Source organism: Salvia hispanica, chromosome 6, assembly GCF_029641045.1.
Source record: "Salvia hispanica isolate PSC_SH4W2 chromosome 6, Shi_PSC_v1, whole genome shotgun sequence".
Lineage (NCBI taxonomy): Eukaryota > Viridiplantae > Streptophyta > Magnoliopsida > Lamiales > Lamiaceae > Salvia > Salvia hispanica.
The window spans coordinates 40,817,768-40,840,067 of NC_142697.1; the positions used below are offsets into that span (position 1 = coordinate 40,817,768).

Below are 22,300 nucleotides of genomic sequence, written 5' to 3' on the forward strand. Positions count from 1 at the left end.
TTTGCAAAAGCTATTAGAGTACATTTATAATGCTATTTTACTCGTCCAGCTTTAGAATTTTATGAACAAAAATTACTCTCTTTTGTTTATGAAATTTCGTCCTTAGATGAGTTATCAATGCTACCAAACACGGGACCTTTCCCTAGTATATACAAGGATCAGTAACGACACGCCTCTTGTAAATCAAGTACTGTACCCCACAGTAAACCATGGATTGCCAAGCACAAAACGGATAACCGTCGAAAGCATTCAATTTCTAAGTACTCCCTCCGTCCCAAGATATTAGACCCACTTCTTTTGGGTACAGGAATTTAGGAGGTGTTGTTTAGTGGTGTAAATGAAGTTAGAGCATCTCCACCGGCGGACGTCCCGGTCGGACGTCCACCATTGTGAAGGTTTAGGTCGGACACGGACGTCCCGTTAGGACGTCGGATATCCTCGGATATCCTCACGACGTCCACCATTGTTGCATCAGTCGGACGTCACGGTCGGACGTCCGAGTTAAAAAAAAAATATTTAAAACTCTATAAATACGGCTCGTTGAACTTCATTTCATTCACACCACTTTTGTTGACAAGTTTCTCTCTCTAATCTACAAGTTTCACTTCTACTATAAATGGAGTACAATAGGAACTCTCCCACCATGAGCGGATCAAACACACCCACGTTTTCCGCCGGAACGGAGGGAAACTTTAATGCGGGGATGAATCCCCAAATTGGGGGGATGAATCCCCAAATGGCAGGGATGGCAGAGATGGCGGGGATTACTCCCCAAATGTTCTACAATATGTACAATTGGATGAGTCAGATGGGTGGGATGATGCCCGGGGCAGCGGGGATGGGCGGTATGACGCCAAATATGGCGGGGGTGGGTGGGATGATGCCCGGGGCCTCGGGGATGGGGAGTATGACGCCAAATATGGCGGGGATGGGTGGGACGATGCAGCACAGGAGCCCTCAGACACCTAGGAAATATGTCTATCGCCCTAGGGGAGTATATAGATTTGTTGTCCGATGATTCCCCTAGTACTGTTCCGGAGACTCAGTACGCCGCCGGCATCGAGACTTTCTCTTTTGAGGAGTTGGGGCTATTGCCGATCCGTGAGACTCCCGATGAGGCGGAGCCTGCTGCAAGGGGCAGGGGCAAGGGCAAGGCCAGGGGCGGGGGTAGGGGCAAGGGCAACGGGAAAGCTCCGAGCTCTTCCTCACAAACGGGGGCAGAGGAGGAGCGGGGGAAGAGGTCGATCTGGATCGTGTGGGAAAACGTCGCGCTTGCGAAGTCCTGGGTCGGTGTAGTCGAGGATCCTTAGAGCATCCGCAATGGTTAATAGGCCAGCCATTCTCTCCTCTGCCACGTCAGCAACACTAAAAAAACCACCTGCCACGTCAGATTTAGGCCAGCCATAGGCCAGCCGCAATAAAAACAATTCAAAATATACTATATTTACGGAATTAAAATTGCGATATACGGAATTAAATTTACGACACATATACGGGAAAAATAATCCATTCCATTAAAAAAAAAGTACAAAGATTTAAAAAAAAAGTACATGATTTTTTTTTTTAAAAAAAGGGCTTCAACACCCGAGCCCCGCCACTCTCTACTCCTCATCGCCGTCGCCGTCGCCCTCCTCGTCGCCGCCGCCGTCTCCGTCGCCGCTGCCGCCACCCGTGGTATCTGAGCCCACGTCGGAACCCCCCCAGCCGTGACCTCGCGATCTCTAAATCAGCACGCATGCTCTCGAGCATCTCGTAAAGAATCCTCTTCTCCGTGGGGTCAGTGGCGTTCTTCCACTCTCGGAAGACCTGTAACATCTGAGCCCGCGTTTGGTTACGCGAATGGAGAGTGTACTCGAGTGGGGCGGCTGGGAGGGCGGAGGACTGGACCTCGCGGGGCGATAGGGGGGATCCGCCCCTCGCAGCCCGCTGCGCCCGCTTCTGTCCAACCGGGCGGGGGCGACCAGTAAATGAAGGAGGGGATGGAAACTGCTCAGCATCCGGGGGGAGGTCGTGGGATCCGCCGCTGCTGCCGCTGTAGTCGCCGCTATAGTTAAGTCGCTGCTTCTTCGGCCACCTAGCGTCGCACCCCGCCCGAAACTTCTCCGAGTCCTTCAGCAACAAGAATCACTCCCAGAAGGTGAACTCCTTATACTTCCCCTCCAAGGGGAACTGACTCGCGGCTATCCTCCGGGCGTCGTCCTCAGTCTGCCCACTTCTGAGCTGACGGAGGGCGTTGGCGTACAAATTCGCAAAACGGCCAACCGCGGCCCTGGTGCGCTCCCACCCCTTCTGGACCTCCTCGTTGCTAAAGTCCTTCCCGTGCGGGCAGTGCCTCTTATAGGCAGCACTGATCTTCGCCCACATGTTGACGACCCGCTGGTTGTTCGCAACCAGTGGATCGTCGCACACCTCCAACCACCCCTTGGCCACCGCGGCGTACTCATCCTCCGTCCACTTCCTCCGGCCGGTGGCAGTGGGCTGCGATGACTCGCCGACCGCCTTGCCCTTCCCCCTCGTCTTCTTCCTCGGCGCGGCCGGCGTCGCTCGAACGGGAGTATCATCGTCCCCGAGATCGATCCCCATATCATGCAATGACAGAAGGTCATCGCCAGAGAACTGCGTCTCCACCGGGGTCGACGTGTGAGACGAAGCCGTCAAAAAATCAAGCGAGGGCCGATATACCGCGTCCCCTCCCGGTGACCCCTGCACCCCCCCCCCGGCATCCCGGGATACATACCGTGCGGCATCCCCCCCTGCCACATCATCCCCATCATCTGCTGCAGCATCATCTGCTGCTGCATCTGGGGCATACCCCCCCACCCGGGCGCTGACTGCCCGCCGCCCGGCATCCCCCACGGCATACCCCCCGGCATACCCCCCTGGTTCCCCCCCATCGCCCCCCCCCCCCCCCCCCCCCCGCGCACCAACCATCATCTGATTCCAAGGGATGTTAAATCCCGGGCCCATCTGCCCCCATCCAGATCCCACGGGTACTGTGGGAGTCTGAGAGCCGCTCGTCGCCGGACTGGACTCGTTGTTGTGATCCATCACTCGATGATGCTCTTGAACAGAAAGTTAGAGAGAGAGAAAACTCGTTAAAACAAGTGGTGCAAATGAAAATGAAACGAAAATCGCGTTTATATATGATTTTTAAAAAAAAATCGAAAATCGGCGTTGGCCGATCGCTGGCCGATCGGGCCTCCACAATGGCGGCTAGCCGATCGGCTAGCGTTTCGGCCAGCGACGAGCGATCGGCGAGCCCACGCCGATCCGCTCGCCGATTTTGCGCTGGCCGATTGCAATGGTTCGGCTAGCCGATCGGCCAGCGCGATGAATCGGCTAGCCGGTCGCTAGCCGACCATTGCGGATGCTCTTATGTCGGGGCGAACCAGTATATTGACCGATTGTGGCATCGCATTAGTGACACCTACCTCACACACAAACCGGCTGGGGGGAAGCCTCGCAGTCTCGAGCAATGCCGGAAACAGTGGGATCGGTTGAGGCCTAAGCTCAGTCGTTTTGCCGGCCTCTACCAAAACAACCTGCGCATGGCAACCAGCGGCATGTCTGAGGAGGATGTGAAGAACCGGGCCTTGTCCCAGTACCCCAACAAAGAATTGAAGTTCAAAGAGTTTGACCAATGGGAGGCCTTTCTCGTGGTCAGGTGTTCGCAAAAGTTTTGTGCGAGTGTCGACTCGGGCTGGAAGCGGACGAAGATCAACTCTTCCGGTGAGTACAGCAGCAGTGCCGGTTCGCACGAGCTCCCCGAAGCCGAGGAAGTGTCCCCGCTACCACGATCAGACTCTCGCCGTCGTCGTCGCCCGATGGGGCAAAAGGCTGCGCAGCGATGGCGAGGGGAAGCGGCAGCCGCAGCGGGTCCTTCGAGGTCGAATCGGAGGCCCCTGAAGCCCCAGATGAGTACGACCGTCTCGCCCGCGCGCAGCTAACGAAGACCCTGAGTCAGAACATGCATAGGTGGTATAGCACGCACGCACGATCCTGTGTACAAAAAGATGTGCAAGGATGTGATCGACGCATGTCAGCGCGATTTAGGAATGCCACTCATTGATGATTATGACGTCGAGATTGGGGGCGGGGACGTCGGAGGCGGCAGCAGCACGGGCGACGGGGACGAGGACGAGGAGGAGTGGGGGCCGAGGGTTGTATTTCTCGACTTTTTATGATTATGTAATTTTTAACATAATTATGTTTATTTTTAAGTATTATGTAATTTTTTTTAATGAAGTATTCGAATTTTCCCGTATTCCGTGTCGACATTTTAATTCCGTAAATTGAGTAATTGTAAATTTATTTTATTGCGGGAAGTCCTAGTGGAAGTCCTAAATTGTACAGTGGGATGGGAAGTCCTAGTGGAAGTCCTAGTGACGTCGCATGAGGTTTTTGTGGGAAGTCCTTGTGGAAGAACTAGTGAGAAGTCTGCCACCAGAGATAGAAATATTTACCATAAATAAAAATTGGTCAAATATGTTGGGACACCCCAAAGTGGTATAAGAGTAATATCTTGGGACGGAGGGAGCAGTACTTATCTCACGAGAAGATGATAATTCATGAGATGCACGTAAATAATTTTTTGAAACATTTTCCCCCAATTTCACTATCCAAACACAAGTTTCTAAAATACATTTCCTTTTCCAAAAACAGAAAAATCTTTAAAAAAAATTATCACTCAATCAATCCTTAATCCTTAGTAGCCTCAAGTTTAATCAAATGTTGCAACATTTGGGCCCAATTATCAATGGGCCCAGGCAAACACCAATGCACACAGTCATTATACAAAGTGACATTCTCATTGGGCCAATGCCCATATCTACTCGGGTGCCCATCCGGCCTCATCAGCGTCGCCTGCGTCGTATCCAACAACCGCCACCTCTTCCTCCCTTCCCTCTCCGCCGCCCTAAATTCCTCCAATCCAATCATATACATATCCAAATTCACCCCCTCCAGCACCGCCTCCTCGCTCCGGAACGGCCGCCGCCGCACGCAATCGCCGCCCTCGTTCCACAGCCCGCCCTCGAAGTGCGACGGCGCGTACGTGCGCAGGAACGCCGCGCCGCCGAATCTCCGCCGCCCGTTCACGGCCCTGAACGCCGTCCGGAAGGCGCGGCGGTAGGCGTAGGCGGAGGGGAGATCGGTCATGTTCGGGAGGCGGCAGAAGCGGCAGCCGGCGACGCGGCCGTCCTCGTAGTAGACGGCGGGGCGGGTGAACCAGTGGTCGGCGCTGAGGATGAGGTAGTCGACCGAGTCGATGTGACTCGTCCACGACTCGTCGAACTCGTCCAGGTAGAGGTTGAAGAGACCCGTGTGGGTCGGGCCGTCCGAGTCGCGCTCTTCGGATCTTACTAAAAATGGACTCCGGAAATATTCGAGGGTAAAATTGTAATTTGAGTACTTCCACCGTTTAAACTGCTCGTCTGTTTCTGGGGAGTCGTCGATTGGGTATTCAACCTTGAAATTTATTAAATTGTTAATAAAAATAATCCTATGAGTTTAATATGCAATTGGAATATATGTGGTTTTGGAGAATCAGATTAAGATTTGGCACACATTAGTCATTATTACAAAAATAGATCTTGAATAGTTTAATTTTCCAAGATTATCATATTAAGAGCAACTGATGCAAAGGGAATATGGCTTGATTATTCATACAATTGATAATTCAGTTATAAATTATAATAATAGTAGTAGGAACAATTTGGTCACATGCGGAGGCACATGCACGAGATTTGAATCTATAATAGAAATATGGAGTAATATTTTTTTATGAATATTTAAAATAGAATACATACGTAAACATTATTAAAGTTAGCAAACTTATCGAATTCAAACAGAGGGGATGGTGTAAAAAGAATTTGATTCATTACAAATGTGTATGTGTGCAGGAGATGTAAATATAACATGAGATAGTTTTAGGGAAACTTTTTTAAAATGTAAATTTTAAGAATTAAAAATCACTATATCAATTCGTTGATACATTAATTTAGATGACAATGAAAAACTGGAATATTTTATGATACCAATTGACACTAATATATATACAAACAAAATTCTGTGTTTTAACTTAAAAATTATGAAATGAACTATCTCAATTCTCATATACCAATGTATAAAATGAATTCAATTCAATAAAATGTGGCTAGAAATAGAGCTTATTGGGAAATACTACAAATGAATCCGTGTCGACATTAGATTCCCTTTCCATTGTCATCTTCTCCCTAGTTCTTTTATAAATAAATGTGTGATAGCATAGTGATAGAAACAGCCGATTTTTTTAGTAATTCATTTCATTGTCATTGCATGATTACTATAAACATGTGACATTAGAAATTACTTAAGAAAGACTCAAGTATAGCTAGAAAGGCAGTTCAAATAATTGCACTCAAATGAAGTGAAGCAAGTACCGACACTAAGCGGAATTAATCAAGTGGTTTGGCACTGAATTAATTGCTAATAGATTCAATTAATAGAAATATTATAGAAGGGCCTATTTCATTGACTAGTTTACAACATTATACAGTTGCATTCTCTAATGAATAAGCAGAAAATGTCAAAAACTAATCAAACAAATCCAGGCTGGAGTACAATTTTTCATTAATCAATAATTCACCTTTGTGGTGGTTCCCAAGATTTGAAGGGAAGTATCAATTTTCATAATAAAAGGGGGAAAAGACAATTAATAATCATACATTTTATAAAAAGATAATAATTCATTTTCGATAATAATACTTTGCTTTAGATGGAATCATGGAGGACAAGAACAAGCTCACCATGCATGGCTCACTTTATATCTCAATTTTATCTGGTCAAGAAAACCCCATGTTTTATTTTATCTCCTTATCTCACCAAAAATAGCACACTTTCTTACATATCCACTCCAATAATTCAAATTTCCTTTCCCCCAAAAATTACAAAGACACAATTTTATGGTCAAAATATGATTTCATATAAAATTCTACCTCAGTTTTCGTAAACCTCGAAAAAATCATTGAATCTGCCCCCTTCATGTCTGAAAAATTATTTTAATAAACAATCATGTTATGCACTTACCTTAGCGTGAACTATACTACTAATATCTCATTATACTATTTCATAATATCCACAATTAAAAGTCACACTACTACTTTTTTTTATAAAATTAAATCAATCTCGCAATTTTAAGAATTGCATCAAGTCAAAGTAGAACTTTAAATCGTACTGACCTTGGACAAAAGGCATATGATGGATTGCATTTGATTCCGTCCAACGGAATCTCCAACGAAGGCCATGGTCTTGTTCCGCACCATACGTAGAAACTGCCCGGGGTTGAAAGCGGGCAAATCGCAGCCGTCGGGTTTCCACTTCCATTTGAGGAAGTCGGTATCGGGGCGGCCGTATTTCATGCAGTTTTGGTGCTCGTGGATGGCCCAGCACGTCTTGTTTGTGTAGTACGGGGCGTCCGGATCCGGGACCCATTCGCCCGAGAAGATATCGCATGAGCTCTCTTCATTGTCACTCATATTCGTACGATCAACTGATGCTGCATTGTATGTGTTTTGCAAAACAGGGTAGTTGATGATGCGGATGAGGCTGATGAGAATTAGAGCAAAAGATAGAAGTATGGCTATGTTGATTATGGTTTTATTTACGGGTAGCTCCATGGATTTGGATCTAAGCTGTGAGAGAGTGTGTATCAAATGTTTTGAGAAAGTGTGGAGGTTGTGTTTGAGTGTGTGTGATTTTATTATATAGTGGCATCGTCACAAAATTATGTAGGAGGCGACAAAAATATATACTCCTATATGGTAATTTGATGAATTTATGTGTAATTGGAGAGTGGCATGGGGTGATGACAGATATTTTACAGCTTCTATGATTCTCTCCAAATAGTGGGTCGGCCCTGTATAATCCTTGTATGAGTTAATTGTTTATAAAATAGTACACTACTTCTAATTAAAGTTCAGATAAATTTTGATACGTGTTACATCACTAAAAAGCGGTTATTTGCGAGCACCTAGTAAAACTGTATTAACTATGATCTTGGTCGATCATGGTCACTCCACTTTTTATTTGTGATTTAAAGGGGTACGAACCCTAAACCCAATAGCCCGTAAAAAAGAAGGCCTTAATCCACTGACCGTCAGAAGTCCATCTCAAGACCCCATACTTGTGCCTGAGAGATGGAAGCAACTATACGACAGCAGTGGGATTTGAACCCATACTCATTGCAACAAGATCTGCTCCTCCGTTGCCAACTGCGCTACGCCCCTGCGGGCACAATGACATATGATTTCAAGACATATTGTTGTGTGTTAAGTAGAAAACAATTGTAACTAATATTGTATTAATGAAAAAAAAGTAATTAAAGTAATGGATAAATAAAGAGATAAAGATTGTACTCCCTCCGTCCTATTGAAGATGACCTACTTTCCTTTTTAGTTTGTCCCAACTAAAATGACTCATTACTTAAAATGATAACACTTTTATCTCTACTTTATTCCCTCTCTTACTTTACTCTCTCCTCTCAACACACAAAATAAAATTGCATAAAATCTTGTGCCGCTCAAGAAAGGGGTCATCTTCCTTGGGACGGAGGGAGGACGTAATAAAAAAAAAATGTAGGTACTTTGATTATACATGTCTTCACTATTTAGTTACGCTAGTTTATATATGTGCTGTATTTCATTTAATTTGTTTTAATTGTCACTTTTAACTTGTGATTTTGAGAACATTATGTAAATAAATATGGTGGGACTAATTAAGAACCGCGTTCATTAATATCGTAGTACTCTACTATTACTATACTGTGGATTTTAAAAATTCACCGTGCAATGTAAAAGCTAACGCAAATTTGTTAAATGATAGGAGTCCAGAGTAGTTTCTAGCTAAAATTAGTATACATGTTGACAAGTAGAAATTAGTTTTATTATTTTTTCGGATAAAAAGATAAAATCATAAAAAACAAATAGAATAAAATTAATTTTAACATGTCCACATACAAGAAGAAAAGGCTGTAGGGTTGTAAGTATTCAATGCCGTTTGATAAGGGATGTGCACATGATTGTCTATAGAATAATTAATTAATGACTGAGACTACTGTGATAGTATGATTTTTAATTTTAATATTGCGATTATAAAAAAGTAACTATTTTTAACAAATAACAGTTGACTCCATATACTTGTTAACACGATTAACTCCACTAGCTACAAATTCGTATCTAAATATTTTTTTTTTCTTAAATGGTGTGCCGTGGTCTTACTATATCTATTTTAAAATGGGATTTTAAATTTTATAAATAAAATTCTCAATTATAAAACCAATATTTAAGTATATCTAATTTTTAGCAGTAATCATTGATCAAATAATGGTACACGAAACGATTTATAATATTAATGAGTAATAAATTTTAGACTTAAAGACAAATTTTAACAAATTAAAAATAATATTTTTTGACAAAAATAATTAGCTACAACTAAAACTAAAGTATAATTTCATTAATTTGTGTATTGTGGGCACGTACTTCAAATAATCACTACACAAAAAATTCCCTATCAGAGAGTTCCAGGGACAGAATTTCCGGTTGGTAATGTTGTAAATTTCATATAATTAGTCTCTAAAATTTGTTATGCATTTGCAATAAAGAATTCCCTTTACAATAAAATAAAATAAAAATTCTCATGAAAAACATTACGACTTATTTTTCATCCCTTTTTTTCTGACGATGCCGCGAGGACTAAAATACAACTTCATAATTTATATAATTATTTTTAAATTAAAAAGCCATCTTTCAATCATGTAAATCAATAACAACGATGTAGATCTTTCTCCAAAATATTAAATATAGTGTTCAACTACCAGGACTACTATTATGGGACGACAAATGGTATACCAAGACGATAAGATATGAATTACGCATATATTTAAAAATCATACGGTACATAATTATGAAAGATCGTAAGACCCGGCCATTTACATCAAATTCAAATTCATTTTTGAATATGCGTCACGCCAAAAAATAATTTTACTCTAACTATTTACACTAAATTCAAAATTTACACCCATTTTGAATTTTTGTCTCACAAAAATTGTTGCAGTAACACCATATTTGGTGTTGTTTCATAAAAACACCAAAGATGAGTTTGAGTTTAGTGTATGGTTGGAAAAGATTTTTACACCAAAACTCATTTTAGGAGTATAATTGGAGATGGTCTAATCGTATCATTCGAATGGGTACCATAAGAATATAGTAGTAGTTTAATAGTAAGTTGTAAAAAATGTTATAGTATTACATATTTCTGTGGGTATTATTTAGTGTTTTTCTTATTTAGACTATGTCAGTGATTTTTATTTTAGATATTTAGTTTTATTCTAACGTTAAAATATGTATATTTTTATATTATTCATTTTACAGATTATAAAACAAATCAAGGATTGATTAGTTTTTTTTATTTAATATTATAAAAATTGAATAACATAAACTTCAATTTTTATGTAATTCGTAGCATTAGTAATGTTAATAATACTCATTACATAAAATCTTAGTCGGCAACGTACAATTACAAAAATAAATGTCATTTTCAGCTTATAATTATAAAATTTGCGACCAAATTATGAATGAAAATCCCTTCAATCAATACCCAAATGTCAATTAAAATTTAAAAGGCTATCTTATCAACTAATTAATTTAATCTTGAAAGATAGAACATCACATCGATACTAATTAATACAAACTTAATTAATGAAATTTCATTTCGTGTCAATTCAATTTCTGAATCAACTATTATCCTTTGACTAGCTAACTTAACTATATTTGAAAAGCCATGTTATCGAATCAATATTCCAAATCCAAGCAATAACCTAAGTAGAGTAAAACCTATGTAATCCACTCCTATTTATTTCTAAGGTCGATGAAAATATTGATTTCCAAACTCTAACTAAACAAACTATCCACTGACATTTATTTCCCAAATTAAATTAAATCTCACTAACACAACACTTCATTTAGTTTCTAATCTCTATCAATAAGTTATATCGTTCTTGTTGGGCTTATGAAGCCTATTCAATTTAGAAGAATAGCCCACAAAAACAAACTGGCCCATTTAATTTCGACATAACTTATGAATTTTCCAATTCAATCTTTTACCATTATCACTATTTAATTATATTATCACTAAAGAAGGCATCTACTGAAAAACAACTGAGCCTCCATACTTTATGGATCACGTTTTCTTTGTAATTTAATTAATTTATTTTTCCAAGTTGTAATAATATACCGATAATAAACAATGTGTAACACAACAAAATGCGACAGTATATATACTTTGGTAATTAGTAATTACTGTGCTTGAGCCTTAAAGGGTTAAATTATTTTCCCAAAGAGGTTTGTGTGCTGGAATAGTACTGTAGTAGTTGTATTTTTGGATGATGTAGTTAATAGAAAAGTTTGTGTATGGAATGAGTAAAGGTTAGTAGACTACTTTTTTTCCCTATCACTCCCTCCGTCCCAGATTTGAAGTGACATTTTGCCATAAAAGTCTGTCCCATATTTAGAGTAATATTTAGAATTTACCATATTTGCACATAACATTTTGCCCCATTATTTACTCAAATTACACTCAAATGCCATTATATACACAAAAATAAACCAAAACATAAATCAAAATCTAAAAGTCAACTCATCTCACTTTCCACCAACTAACTCCATTTATTACACACTCCACCTCTCACTTCATTAATTACACACTCCACCAATTCCTTAAAACCCATGCCATAACTAATTGTCACTCCAAATGTGGAACGGAGAGAGTACTTATTAATTGTTTCTTTATAACCTAATAGAGTTGTGTTACCGTTGACATTTTAAATAACAATGCCAATCACTGGAGAACTAATTAATAGAATAAAAAAGTATAACAGTAATGCTAATAAAAAAGATTAACAATAATGCAAACTAAATCGATTTGTAAAGTAAAGTAAAAATAGTGATATGAGAGAGATAAAGAGTTACTCTTATTATATGTTGGTGTTGATATTTTAATACACTGCAATGATGAGTTAGTAAATTTAGCAATTTTAAAAAGTTAGCAACAGATCACGCTTCTTATCGATAAACTAAAATAATAGAAGTTCCTAACTTGATTCACTTCGTATCAGTAAATACACACAGACATACAATCTTATCATAATTAAAGATTAATCGTCCAAAATTAACTATATAATTGCAGTAATTTTTCGTCACATAAAAAAAAAACAAATAGTAGTAGCAGTAACTTTTTACTTGTCTTGAATTTCTCTCCTGAGCAACTCTTGCAAAAAATCATTCCAAGCATCAATGGGTCCAGGCAAACACCAATGCACACAGTCATACCGCATTACCAATTTTACCCCTGGCGGACTCCCATATTTACTCGGATGGCCATCCGGCCTCAGCAACAGAGACATGGTTGCATCAAACAGCTCATACCTCCCTCCATTTACCTTCTCTGCTTTCCTTGCAATTTCCAGCTCCTCCAGCTGAATCTTGTGAAACTCCGCCTCCCTCTCCTCCAGCTCCGCCTCGTCCCTCTTCACGGGGCTCATCCGCAGACAGTTCCCGTGGTTGTCGAACGTCCCGCCCTCGAAATGCGAGGGCGAGAGCGTCCGCACGAACGTCACCCCATTGTATCCCGGGGCGCTATTGATGGCGTTGAACGCCGTGTGGAAGGCGTGGCGGTAGATGAAGGACGGGAGGAGGTGCTCGATGTCCTCGTACGGCTCCGGGCAGTAGACGCAGCCGGCGCGGGTGCCGTTGAAGTGGAAGTAGCTCGGGCGGAAGAACCAGTGGGCTGCCGAGATGACGACGTAGTTGAACTGCGCGACTTGGCTCGACCAGGTCTCGTCGACCTCGTCGAGGTATAGGTCGAAAGGGCGGCCCGTGGTGGTGTCGAGGGATCCGGTCTTGACTAGATACGGCGCCCAGAAAAGGCAAATGCTGAAGTCGTACTCTTTGTATCGGAACCATATTTGTTTTCCCGATGGCTCTGCCGTCTCTTCGGGACGTGCGACCTTAAATATCGATAAATCGGACTCTTAGGGATGTTGAATTATTGACAAAATAGGGTGATTTATGTTCTAAAATAGAATTGAAATACGAAAATGTAAATTCTAAAGTCAGAGAACCAAGAATGCAAATAATTTGATTGCACAATAAGTGAGGGCAGCGGCCCCTACCCTTAACTTCAATAATACTACCCTGTTTGTCACGATACATGAACAACACTGAATTAACACCACCGATCGTTTTATTCTATTCTATTCTATTTTCTTTTCTTTTATTGTTATAAATGATAAGTAGTAGTAGTATATTGAGAATTTCAAATAAGAATTGATTTGTCATGATTCATGCTTTTCAAATACGCTAAATCTTGTACAATCCCACTACCAATTAGTATCCGCATGCGAAGGATCCTACAAACTAAAAAAATTAATTATGCAGAAGTCTTTATCATCATGACTATAGAATATTACTATGAAGATATTTTATAGTACTATAAATTCTACTCTATCGATCTCCCCATTTCTCCACACACTATCATCTTCCACAAAAAAAAGTCTACTTTTCCACAACTTTTCAGTATTCTTCAATTTAAGGACGACTGTCGGCCGGTCATGAGAATCAAATTCACAAATAATTCAGAGTTGTCAACACACTTTAGCCATTTGGAATAATTTAGACAAAAACCACTAGGTTAGGTAAAAAAATAATGATTATACAGGTCATGCTTAGCTGCGTGGTATCTTGAACAAATTGCTGTCTCATTTTTTATAATTATAGTGGTGATGTTTGTGTCTCTCACTATAAACGATAGTATAAACAAAATCTCAGTAGCGTGGTTGCCGACAACAGCTCAAAACAATTGCACTCTACAAATATTAAACATGTGGTTGTTGGTTTTGAATTCAGACTTGCTATCCACCGCTTGGCATGTGAAAACATTTTGCCTCGGAGATATACATCAAATAATAGATCTAGCAGTAACTAAATCCTAATGCATAACCGAGGCTGAATTTTAACCACTAGATCAGAAAATGAAGGGATTAGATTTTGTTCTACAACTTTGAGATTTTGAATTCTAGATAGATTTAGTATAACACAATCATTTAATGAATTCCATATAATTAGGTAGCAATTTCAGATGAGATTCAAACGATTTTCATAAATCAAAGAGTTGAGAGTAATTATTACCTTAGACAAGAGGCAGAGCAAGGACTGCATATGATTCCTAGCGACGGAGTCACCAACAAACGCCAACGACTTTCCCCTGACCAATTCGAGAAAGAGATTGGGCTGGAAGAGGGGAAGGTCGCAGCCGTCGGGCTTCCACTTCCACCTGAGGTACTCGGTGTCGGGCCGCCCGAACTTCATGCAGTTCTGGTGCTCCTGGATACGATTGCAGGTCTCGTTGGTGTAGTACGGGCCCTCCGGATTCCGCACCCATTGGCCCGTAAATAAGTCGCATTCCGCCGCCGATTTGATTAATTTATCGGCGCTGGCGCGTGAGGGGAGTGTTTGGGATAATTTGGTGGTTGAAGCGGTGGAGGAGGCTTTGGCGGTGGAGGAGGAGGAGGAGGACAAGTATAAGAAGATTGTTAGGAGGAGTGTTAGCAGTGCTGCGATTGGAGCTGCCTTTACTGCTTTTTTTCGCATTTGGGATTTCCCAAAGGGAGTCATGATGAGTGTGTCACACTAGCTTGGTTTCGCCAATCTTACTCCTTTATTTCAATATTTCTAGTGAATAAATGGAGCAAGCCAGATCCACGACGCGTAAATGATGAAGACTACACTAATTAATTACATTTTTTAATCCAATACTAATATTACAGACTGCGATGAATGCGGTGGGTCATGTGTGTTCGTATAATTAAATATTTAAATAAAAATAATTTCGAACCGAATAGTAATTAATTTTATGCTAAATAAATGGAAGGTTCGAGGAGGGTTAGGTACTCAGCGCCTAGCTACTTCATAACTCGAGAGGGCAAACACAGTTCACATCCTAAGTATTCATAAATTAAAAAAAATAAAAAATCATTAAATTGTTAAAGAAATAATTTCACTACTGTACAAGGACGAAATAATTTTGCTCTAATCTCATAACTAAGGTTTTAATGTGTCCTCATCCAATCTTACAATTACAATTTGACTGAAAAGGACGAAAAAGAAAAAGATAAAGTTTGCTTTTAAAATTTTTAAAAAAAAGTTTGCTTTTTTTCAAATAAAAAAATCAGTAGTGATGAGGCACTACCACTACCACATGCTTCTCAATCTAAAATTCGAATATTTCGTTTTGAGAATCAAATTAAGTTATTTTGCACAATTTAAAATATTAGTATATGCAATTCGAATCTTTCGATTAGAGAATCAAATTAAGTTGTTTTGCCCATTATTAATGTTAGGATTAGATCTATATTAAGCTTCATTGCAGCCTCTTTTATATAAGAAATTTGAAGAAAGAATAAGTTATAAGAACAAAAAATAATACAAGGATCCAAAAGAGTATAGAAGTATAGTTAGATCTACAAAACAAATAACCATATCTCAAGTAGTAGTAAGTACGTAAATTAAGAGTTACTGCGTAAAAGATTTAAGATCTAAAAGCACTTTAACCATTAAAGAGTAGAATATGATAAAGTCTCTACAAAAATGAAATTTGAATTCTCTAACAGATGTCAACATCATTTCATTTAAAATACACCTACTTCATAAACAACAAATATTGAAAAGCATACACATTACACAACAAAAAGTGGGGCAGTATTTTCATCAACATTATCATCAATGAATGACTGTAATTAAAATCCACCGCCATGTGATGATAAATTGATAATAGGAGTATTACACGAAAATTTCCTATATAAAAAAAAATTGAAATTTTAACTGTGTTGAATTTCTCTCCTCAACAATTCCTGCAAAAAATCATTCCAAGCATCAATGGGGCCAGGCAAGCACCAATGCACGCAGTCATTACGCAATACCACATTTGCCCCTGGTAAATGGCCATATTTACTAGGATGCCCATCCGGCCTCAGCCACATCGGCATGGTGGTGTCAAACAGAACAAACTTCCCTCCATTTACCGTCCCTGCTCTTCTTGCAATTTCTAGCTCCTCCAACTGTATCGTATGAAACTCCGACGCGCCCTCCGCGAGTGTAGTCTCGTTCCTCGCAAACGGCGTCTTCCGCACGCAGTCCCCGCCATTGTCCCACGCGCCGCCCTCGAAATGCGGCGGCGCGTAGGTCCGCACGAACGTCACGCCTTCGTACCCGGGCGCGGCATTGATGGCGCGGAACGCCGTGCGGAAGGCGTGGCGGTACGCGAAGCCCGGCGCGAGGTGCGTGATGTTCGAGTTAGGCTCGGGACAGTAGACGCAGCCGTGGAGGCTGCGGTTGAAGTGGATGTAGCTCGGGCGGAAGAACCATGGGCCCGCGGAAATTATAACGTAGTCGAAACGCGAGATTTGGTTGGACCACGTGTCGTCGAACTCGTCGAGGTATAGATCGAACGGGCGGCCCTTGGAGGGGTCTATGATTCCGGTCTTGACCAGAAACGGCGTCCAAAAAATAGTGATGTTGAAGTCGTGCTCTTTGTATTGGTACAATATTTTTGTATGCAATGCGTCTGCGGACTCTACGGGACGTGCAACCTCTTGTATAGATACATCAAATTCTTAGTTACTAGATTAGAATACTATGAATTGTAGTATGAAAAATTGAGTTAATTCAATGTAGATGGATCTAATAATAGAACATGGTGATAACGTGATTGCCATCCAATACATCACAATAATTGCCCTATATAAAAATGTTTAAAACACATGAGTTGGATCATGTACAAGTTACTTAATAACAACTTGGCATGTGAAAACTGTCGGCATCCTATATATATAAATTTCATATTTTAATAAATTAACATATAAATAATGTGGGCACGGAAAGAAAAATAGTCCTACAACAAATTTAAATCTTGATTTAGGTATAGTGCGCAAATGGTGTGTTTTCACTTTCACATAAAACATGGACACACACATATATGGTGTGAAAACACACTTTTAGTCCATTGGCATTATTCATTTTTGTTTTATACGTACTTAATTTTATTCTAACTACTAGTAGTATTAAATCTTATACTTGTAAATTAGAGTTTAACTTGTTCCTTTAAACTAGTGGAGTAGTAATTACTAGAATAAAAAAGAAATGCAAACTAAATCCGAGTTTATATGAGAAATTACTCCTAAATAATTTGTAACAATAGTGATAGGGAGTGTTACCTTAGACAAGAGGCAAATCAAGGACTGCATATGATTTCTAGCGACGGAATCACCAATAAAGGCTAACGATTTTCCCTTAACCATCTGCAGAAAGAGATCGGGCTGGAATAGCGGAAGCTCGCAAGCGTCGGGCTTCCACCTCCATTTGAGGTAGTCCGTGTCGGGCCGCCCGAATTTCATGCAATTCTGATGCTCCTGAATTGCATCGCACGTCTCGTTGGTGTAGTACGGGCCCTCCGGATTCCGCACCCATTCGCCCGTAAACAGGTCGCATTCGGCCCCGGCCCGGGAAGCGAATGTTTGGGGGAAGGAGGAGCCCGAGGAGGAAGATCCTCCTATGAAGGAGAGGTATACATGGATTGTTAGGAGGATTGTTAAGCCTGCTGCGATTATTGGAGCGGGCTTTACTGATTTTTTTCTCATTTGGGATTTTCCAAATGGATTCATCTCCACAGATTCGCACTATATTTAAATTTCACAAATCTAACACTTTTCTATGGTTGTTACACTTAAATACATAGAGCTGTCTAAACTATAAAATATTCCATGAGAGATTCACGGCTAATGAGGAAAGTCAAATATATTAATCTGACTAAATACACACGCACACGGTGAAGGGGTGTGTACATCTGAAAATTAGTAATGGAATGACCGAGGAAGTCTTGTTATTGGAGGATAAAGTTAATCCAAATCAGATTAAGATCTCCCACGACGTCAAATTTGGGTCAAATGAAAATATGAGCTAAGTCAAGTCATGATTTTAGCATAGTAATTAACTTCTCATCTTGAATTTATTGTAATAAATGAAAAAGTTATAGCCCCTTTCCCTTTTTATAACATGGAAATGAATATATCCGCTTTATTTAATTTAATTAAGATTTAGGCTAATTCTTTACAAGCCCCATTTTACTCATTATAGCCTTCTAAATAATAAAAAAAAATATTAATAATAATATACTACTAGTAGATTTTCTATATTTATAATTTAATCAAGTTTTAATAAAAATATCCGATTTTTAACTGCAGATAATATGAAGGCCCAAATATTATGATTTACGACTGATGAAAGGATTCACGTTTCGGCCCAACATTCCGTTTTATTAATATTGGGCTTTGAAGCCCATCACATTTGGGTCTGTGTTATTGGGATTCCCATTAATCAAATACTCCATCAATTAAATATTTTATGATTTTTTACCCCCTACAAACATTATTGCCACAATAATCAATTGTCAAAGCTGAAAGATTGTTACGTCTCTATTGTATCCTTTCTCCCAATGAGTTGTTTGAGGCATAAAGCGACAGCTCATATAAAAGTTATGGTCATATTTCAGTTCCCTACTAATTGTCATTTCAAAATTATTATGGACAATTAGCTCTTTATTTTCTTTTCATCTTGGAAAAATTTAGCACCTCATATAAAATTCTAATGGTCACATTTCAATTCCGTGCTCAAAATTGTCACATAAATATCTTTAATGACAGTGGAGGACCATTAATTAGTGGAAGCAATTGATTTTCATTTCCTGCTTCTATTTCTTTATTTTTTATGTTGGGATTGTCTAGCCACGTGTGCACATACATGCATGTCAATTCTTGGTTTGATTTTAATAATGCAAAAGTTGATTATGTTGGGTGTTAAGCCCAATGTTACAAAAATTATATATCTAGACACACTTTCATCAAATGAAATACTAGTAAGATAAATATTAGCGGCCAATAAAAAGAGAGCGAATTAACTATGTTTCAAAAGATTAATATGCATTGGCCCGTTTAAAAAGATTGTTATCAGGTAAAGGGAAAAAATTATTAGTATGTCATTTGTAATGATAGTTTCCCCTTTTTTTCTAAAATAGAAATAGATAGCGCCAGCCTACCATAATCGCCTCATTTGGATATAATTATGCGGTGAAAATACAATTGAGTTGAAATCGTACAAATTAATTTTTCACCACATTAATTAATAATCTCAATCATAGTTTGTATGCAATATCTTGGATAGTTTTTTGGGCATGTCAATTATTCTCTATGTCCATTTTTTCATTTCGTCATGAATAAATATTTCAACTCTATCTACTTAATTTCCTTAGTATGTGTCAAACTTTGATTCGTCAAGATGTTTTTTATACAGATGGAAACACTAATAGTATTTATTGCAATAATTGTGTTATCTACATTTTCCAAAAAATTTAATATTCTATGTTTCACAAGTCAATAATATAAGTCAACTTATTGTAAAAATTGAAGTAATACCGTACATGGAGCAAGCCGACGACGAGCAATAGTACATATATACTAAAAGTAATCAAAGAATGATGCGTCACAATTTTGCAATTCCTAAACAATAATTAATGCATCCAAGGATTATATATATAACAACTCAACAATTTTGCTCTTTCGAGTAGGCGAAAAACCAAATACCAAATTATTGGTATAATCAAAACTTTATTCTAACCTGATTAGTTTAAACTTGAATTAAAGACATTTACTATTTTCCAATGCTACGTCAACATCGGCCTTCAATATTAGAATATATTGTCCAAATATTCCTACATATATAGTAGGCACCAAAATCTGATCTTCCCTCTCTACAAATTTGTGGATTTCTAAAGTTGAAGGTAAGTTTTGGTTTTGTTGTGCCATATAGTAGAATTACTCTGTTGCAAGGCAAGCTTCCATAATAATTAGTTGCATGATTTATAGGAAGAAAATGGTGATGATGGGGCTGGAGAGGTTGATGAGCAGCTTGAAATCGAAGCTGATGAAGAACATCAAAGTGAAGAACTCGTACGACAAGATCGACAAGAGCGAGAGCATGAGAGTCGAAATCAGAAGCAGAAAGGCTCGCAAACTTATTCAAGACACTCTCAGAATTGCTGATTCTCCTAAAACAAGAAGCTACACTCTCTAATCTCTCTCCCCTCTCTTTGTATTTCCATCTTAATTTTCAATGTAATGCTACATATTATTAAGTATAAATATATGTGAGTTGTGTGTGTATTGTTTGTTGATTTTTAAGGCTTATACAAGTACAAGTGAAAGTAATTATAGTATACATTAATGAAATTATTTAGATGAAGATTATGTGGGAAGAAGATGAAGATGATAAGCATGTGGTGTGTATTTGTTGTGAGAGTCCTTCCACCGCTTATTATGGTGGTGATTTGGATGTGTGACGTATTCTCTGCAAATGATCCCTTTGAAATAAAATAGAGTACTCTAATTATCTGCAAATTGTTTTCCATGTGACACCACTGCTGCGAGGACGATCAGCATTTATCATCACCACCTAATGCAAATAAGTGGTGCTAATTAAGATTAAATAAAACCTAAACTTTATACTAAGCTTTGTTTGTATAAATTCACCACTTAATTATTTATAAATATATTCCTTATATTTTCATCTTCATTCACACTTAAATAGTAGTAGTAGTACTACTTTATTCTTTTAAATGTCAATTTCTCTTGTTGGACCAATAAAATCTACTACTATCTTCCAATATCTTTACTTAAAAGTTAAAACTCAAGATGTCCTCCCCTCCACAAATAAAATTTATAGTAAAACTGTAAAACTCTTCGTAGACAGGAAGAGTACTAACATTTTTTAAAACTAATGCACTTGATTAACATACCAACATATAAGTTGTCCTATATCAAAAATATAAAATACTCCGTATAAGAAAAAAATCAACTTAAATACCTAGAGAATCTATTACAAACTCTAATATCTCATATAGATTGTGTAAGACAATTGGTGTACGATTTATAGACTTCAATGCATCATCTTTCGTAGCAGAGTCTTTTAACGCCACATTTCCCTCTCCCAACTCTACCCAAAATGTATAATTATTAGTACTAGAGATGTGGGGAAGTGATAATCATCTAGGGTGGGTGTCACAAATGGATATAAGTCAGGAAACGGTCACAAATATGCACATGAGGCATTTACCAAAATACTACAGAAAAGGTAAGTAACAAGAAATATTTTATAGAACGTACAATTATATAAAGTGAGTCATATTTACATGTAAAAAAGAGCAATTCTTTGCAGAAAAGTAGAAAGACAAACATAGATGTCAAACACAAAATTCCAACAAAAAACAGCATTGGACACACGTATCTACCAGATACACGACCCATATGGCCATATCTGATCCATTTACTTCTCTAGATATGCAACTCTAACCAAACTATATATTGATGTCAAAAATTTTGTGCTTACATTTATTTTTATTGCTACGTATATTACGTAAATGATGAATATAAATCAGAATTTTATTGAAATAATTCAGCCTACTTAGAGTCATTATCCAATGAAGCAGTGTAAATGGATTTTAAAATATGGAATGTAGGGTGAGGTCAAATCTGCTTGGACAGTATGAACATATATGTGTATAAATTGGATATTGTTGATTGGTAAAAAAGGAAAAATGTGTTGAAATAAGATGAGCTTGTGCAAAATAAAATGGGTCTGAAAAGAATAAAAATGGAAAGTGACAAGTGATGAAGAAACGACGAAATAGAGAGACAGCAAACCATATTTTAAGGTGCATCAACGGTAAATTAGGCACATGACATGAGCTTCATCACCACCACTCTCACCACATACAATATATAAAAAAAATGTGACATTTATGTGATTTAAATGAAAAAGAAAAATACGATCTCTTTTCTGAGATTCAGAATTAGGAATTGAAAATCTCGAGGCCCAGCTGCAAATCCCATCTCATTCTTTCACTTTATCATTTTGATTTTACATTAGTTTTAAACTATCCATAAAACTAATTGTGTCACTAGATTTATAATGTTATGGTAGTAATTAATTAATCAAGCATAAAAGTTCAGCGGCGCCCACCGACCCCAAAAGCCTACCATATTTTTTTCTCTTTTGTATGAGAAACATGAAAAGTAAAATTTGATGCAATCTCTATGCTTTTTGACGTGGAAATCTTAATATTTTACTTCCAAAGAAGAAAAGTGTGAGCTTTTTAACGAGTT

The 22,300-nt window shown here is 38.8% G+C and overlaps 3 protein-coding genes and 1 long non-coding RNA gene across 4 annotated transcripts; 1 reads left to right on the forward strand and 3 right to left on the reverse strand.

Annotated features, from left to right (window-relative positions):
- Nucleotides 1-4,680: 4,680 nt before the first annotated feature.
- Nucleotides 4,681-7,842, reverse strand: LOC125204712 (protein trichome birefringence-like 19). The gene is made up of 2 exons (XM_048103428.2): nt 7,218-7,842; nt 4,681-5,466 (listed from the first exon to the last, which is right to left on the reverse strand). The coding sequence occupies exons 1-2, from the start codon at nt 7,653-7,655 to the stop codon at nt 4,699-4,701; spliced, it is 1,206 nt and encodes a 401-aa protein (XP_047959385.1). The 5' UTR covers nt 7,656-7,842; the 3' UTR covers nt 4,681-4,698.
- Nucleotides 7,843-12,102: 4,260 nt separating this feature from the next.
- LOC125205659 (protein trichome birefringence-like 19) lies at nt 12,103-14,794 on the reverse strand. The gene is made up of 2 exons (XM_048104720.2): nt 14,220-14,794; nt 12,103-13,039 (listed from the first exon to the last, which is right to left on the reverse strand). The coding sequence occupies exons 1-2, from the start codon at nt 14,703-14,705 to the stop codon at nt 12,269-12,271; spliced, it is 1,257 nt and encodes a 418-aa protein (XP_047960677.1). The 5' UTR covers nt 14,706-14,794; the 3' UTR covers nt 12,103-12,268.
- Nucleotides 14,795-15,699: 905 nt separating this feature from the next.
- On the reverse strand, nt 15,700-17,883 carry LOC125204002 (protein trichome birefringence-like 19). The gene is made up of 2 exons (XM_048102542.2): nt 17,303-17,883; nt 15,700-16,678 (listed from the first exon to the last, which is right to left on the reverse strand). The coding sequence occupies exons 1-2, from the start codon at nt 17,747-17,749 to the stop codon at nt 15,908-15,910; spliced, it is 1,218 nt and encodes a 405-aa protein (XP_047958499.1). The 5' UTR covers nt 17,750-17,883; the 3' UTR covers nt 15,700-15,907.
- A 1,771-nt stretch (nt 17,884-19,654) lies between these two features.
- On the forward strand, nt 19,655-20,300 carry LOC148923795 (uncharacterized). The gene is made up of 2 exons (XR_016132698.1): nt 19,655-19,920; nt 20,006-20,300. It is a non-coding gene; the product is annotated as an uncharacterized LOC148923795 (long non-coding RNA).
- The last annotated feature ends 2,000 nt before the right edge of the window (nt 20,301-22,300 follow it).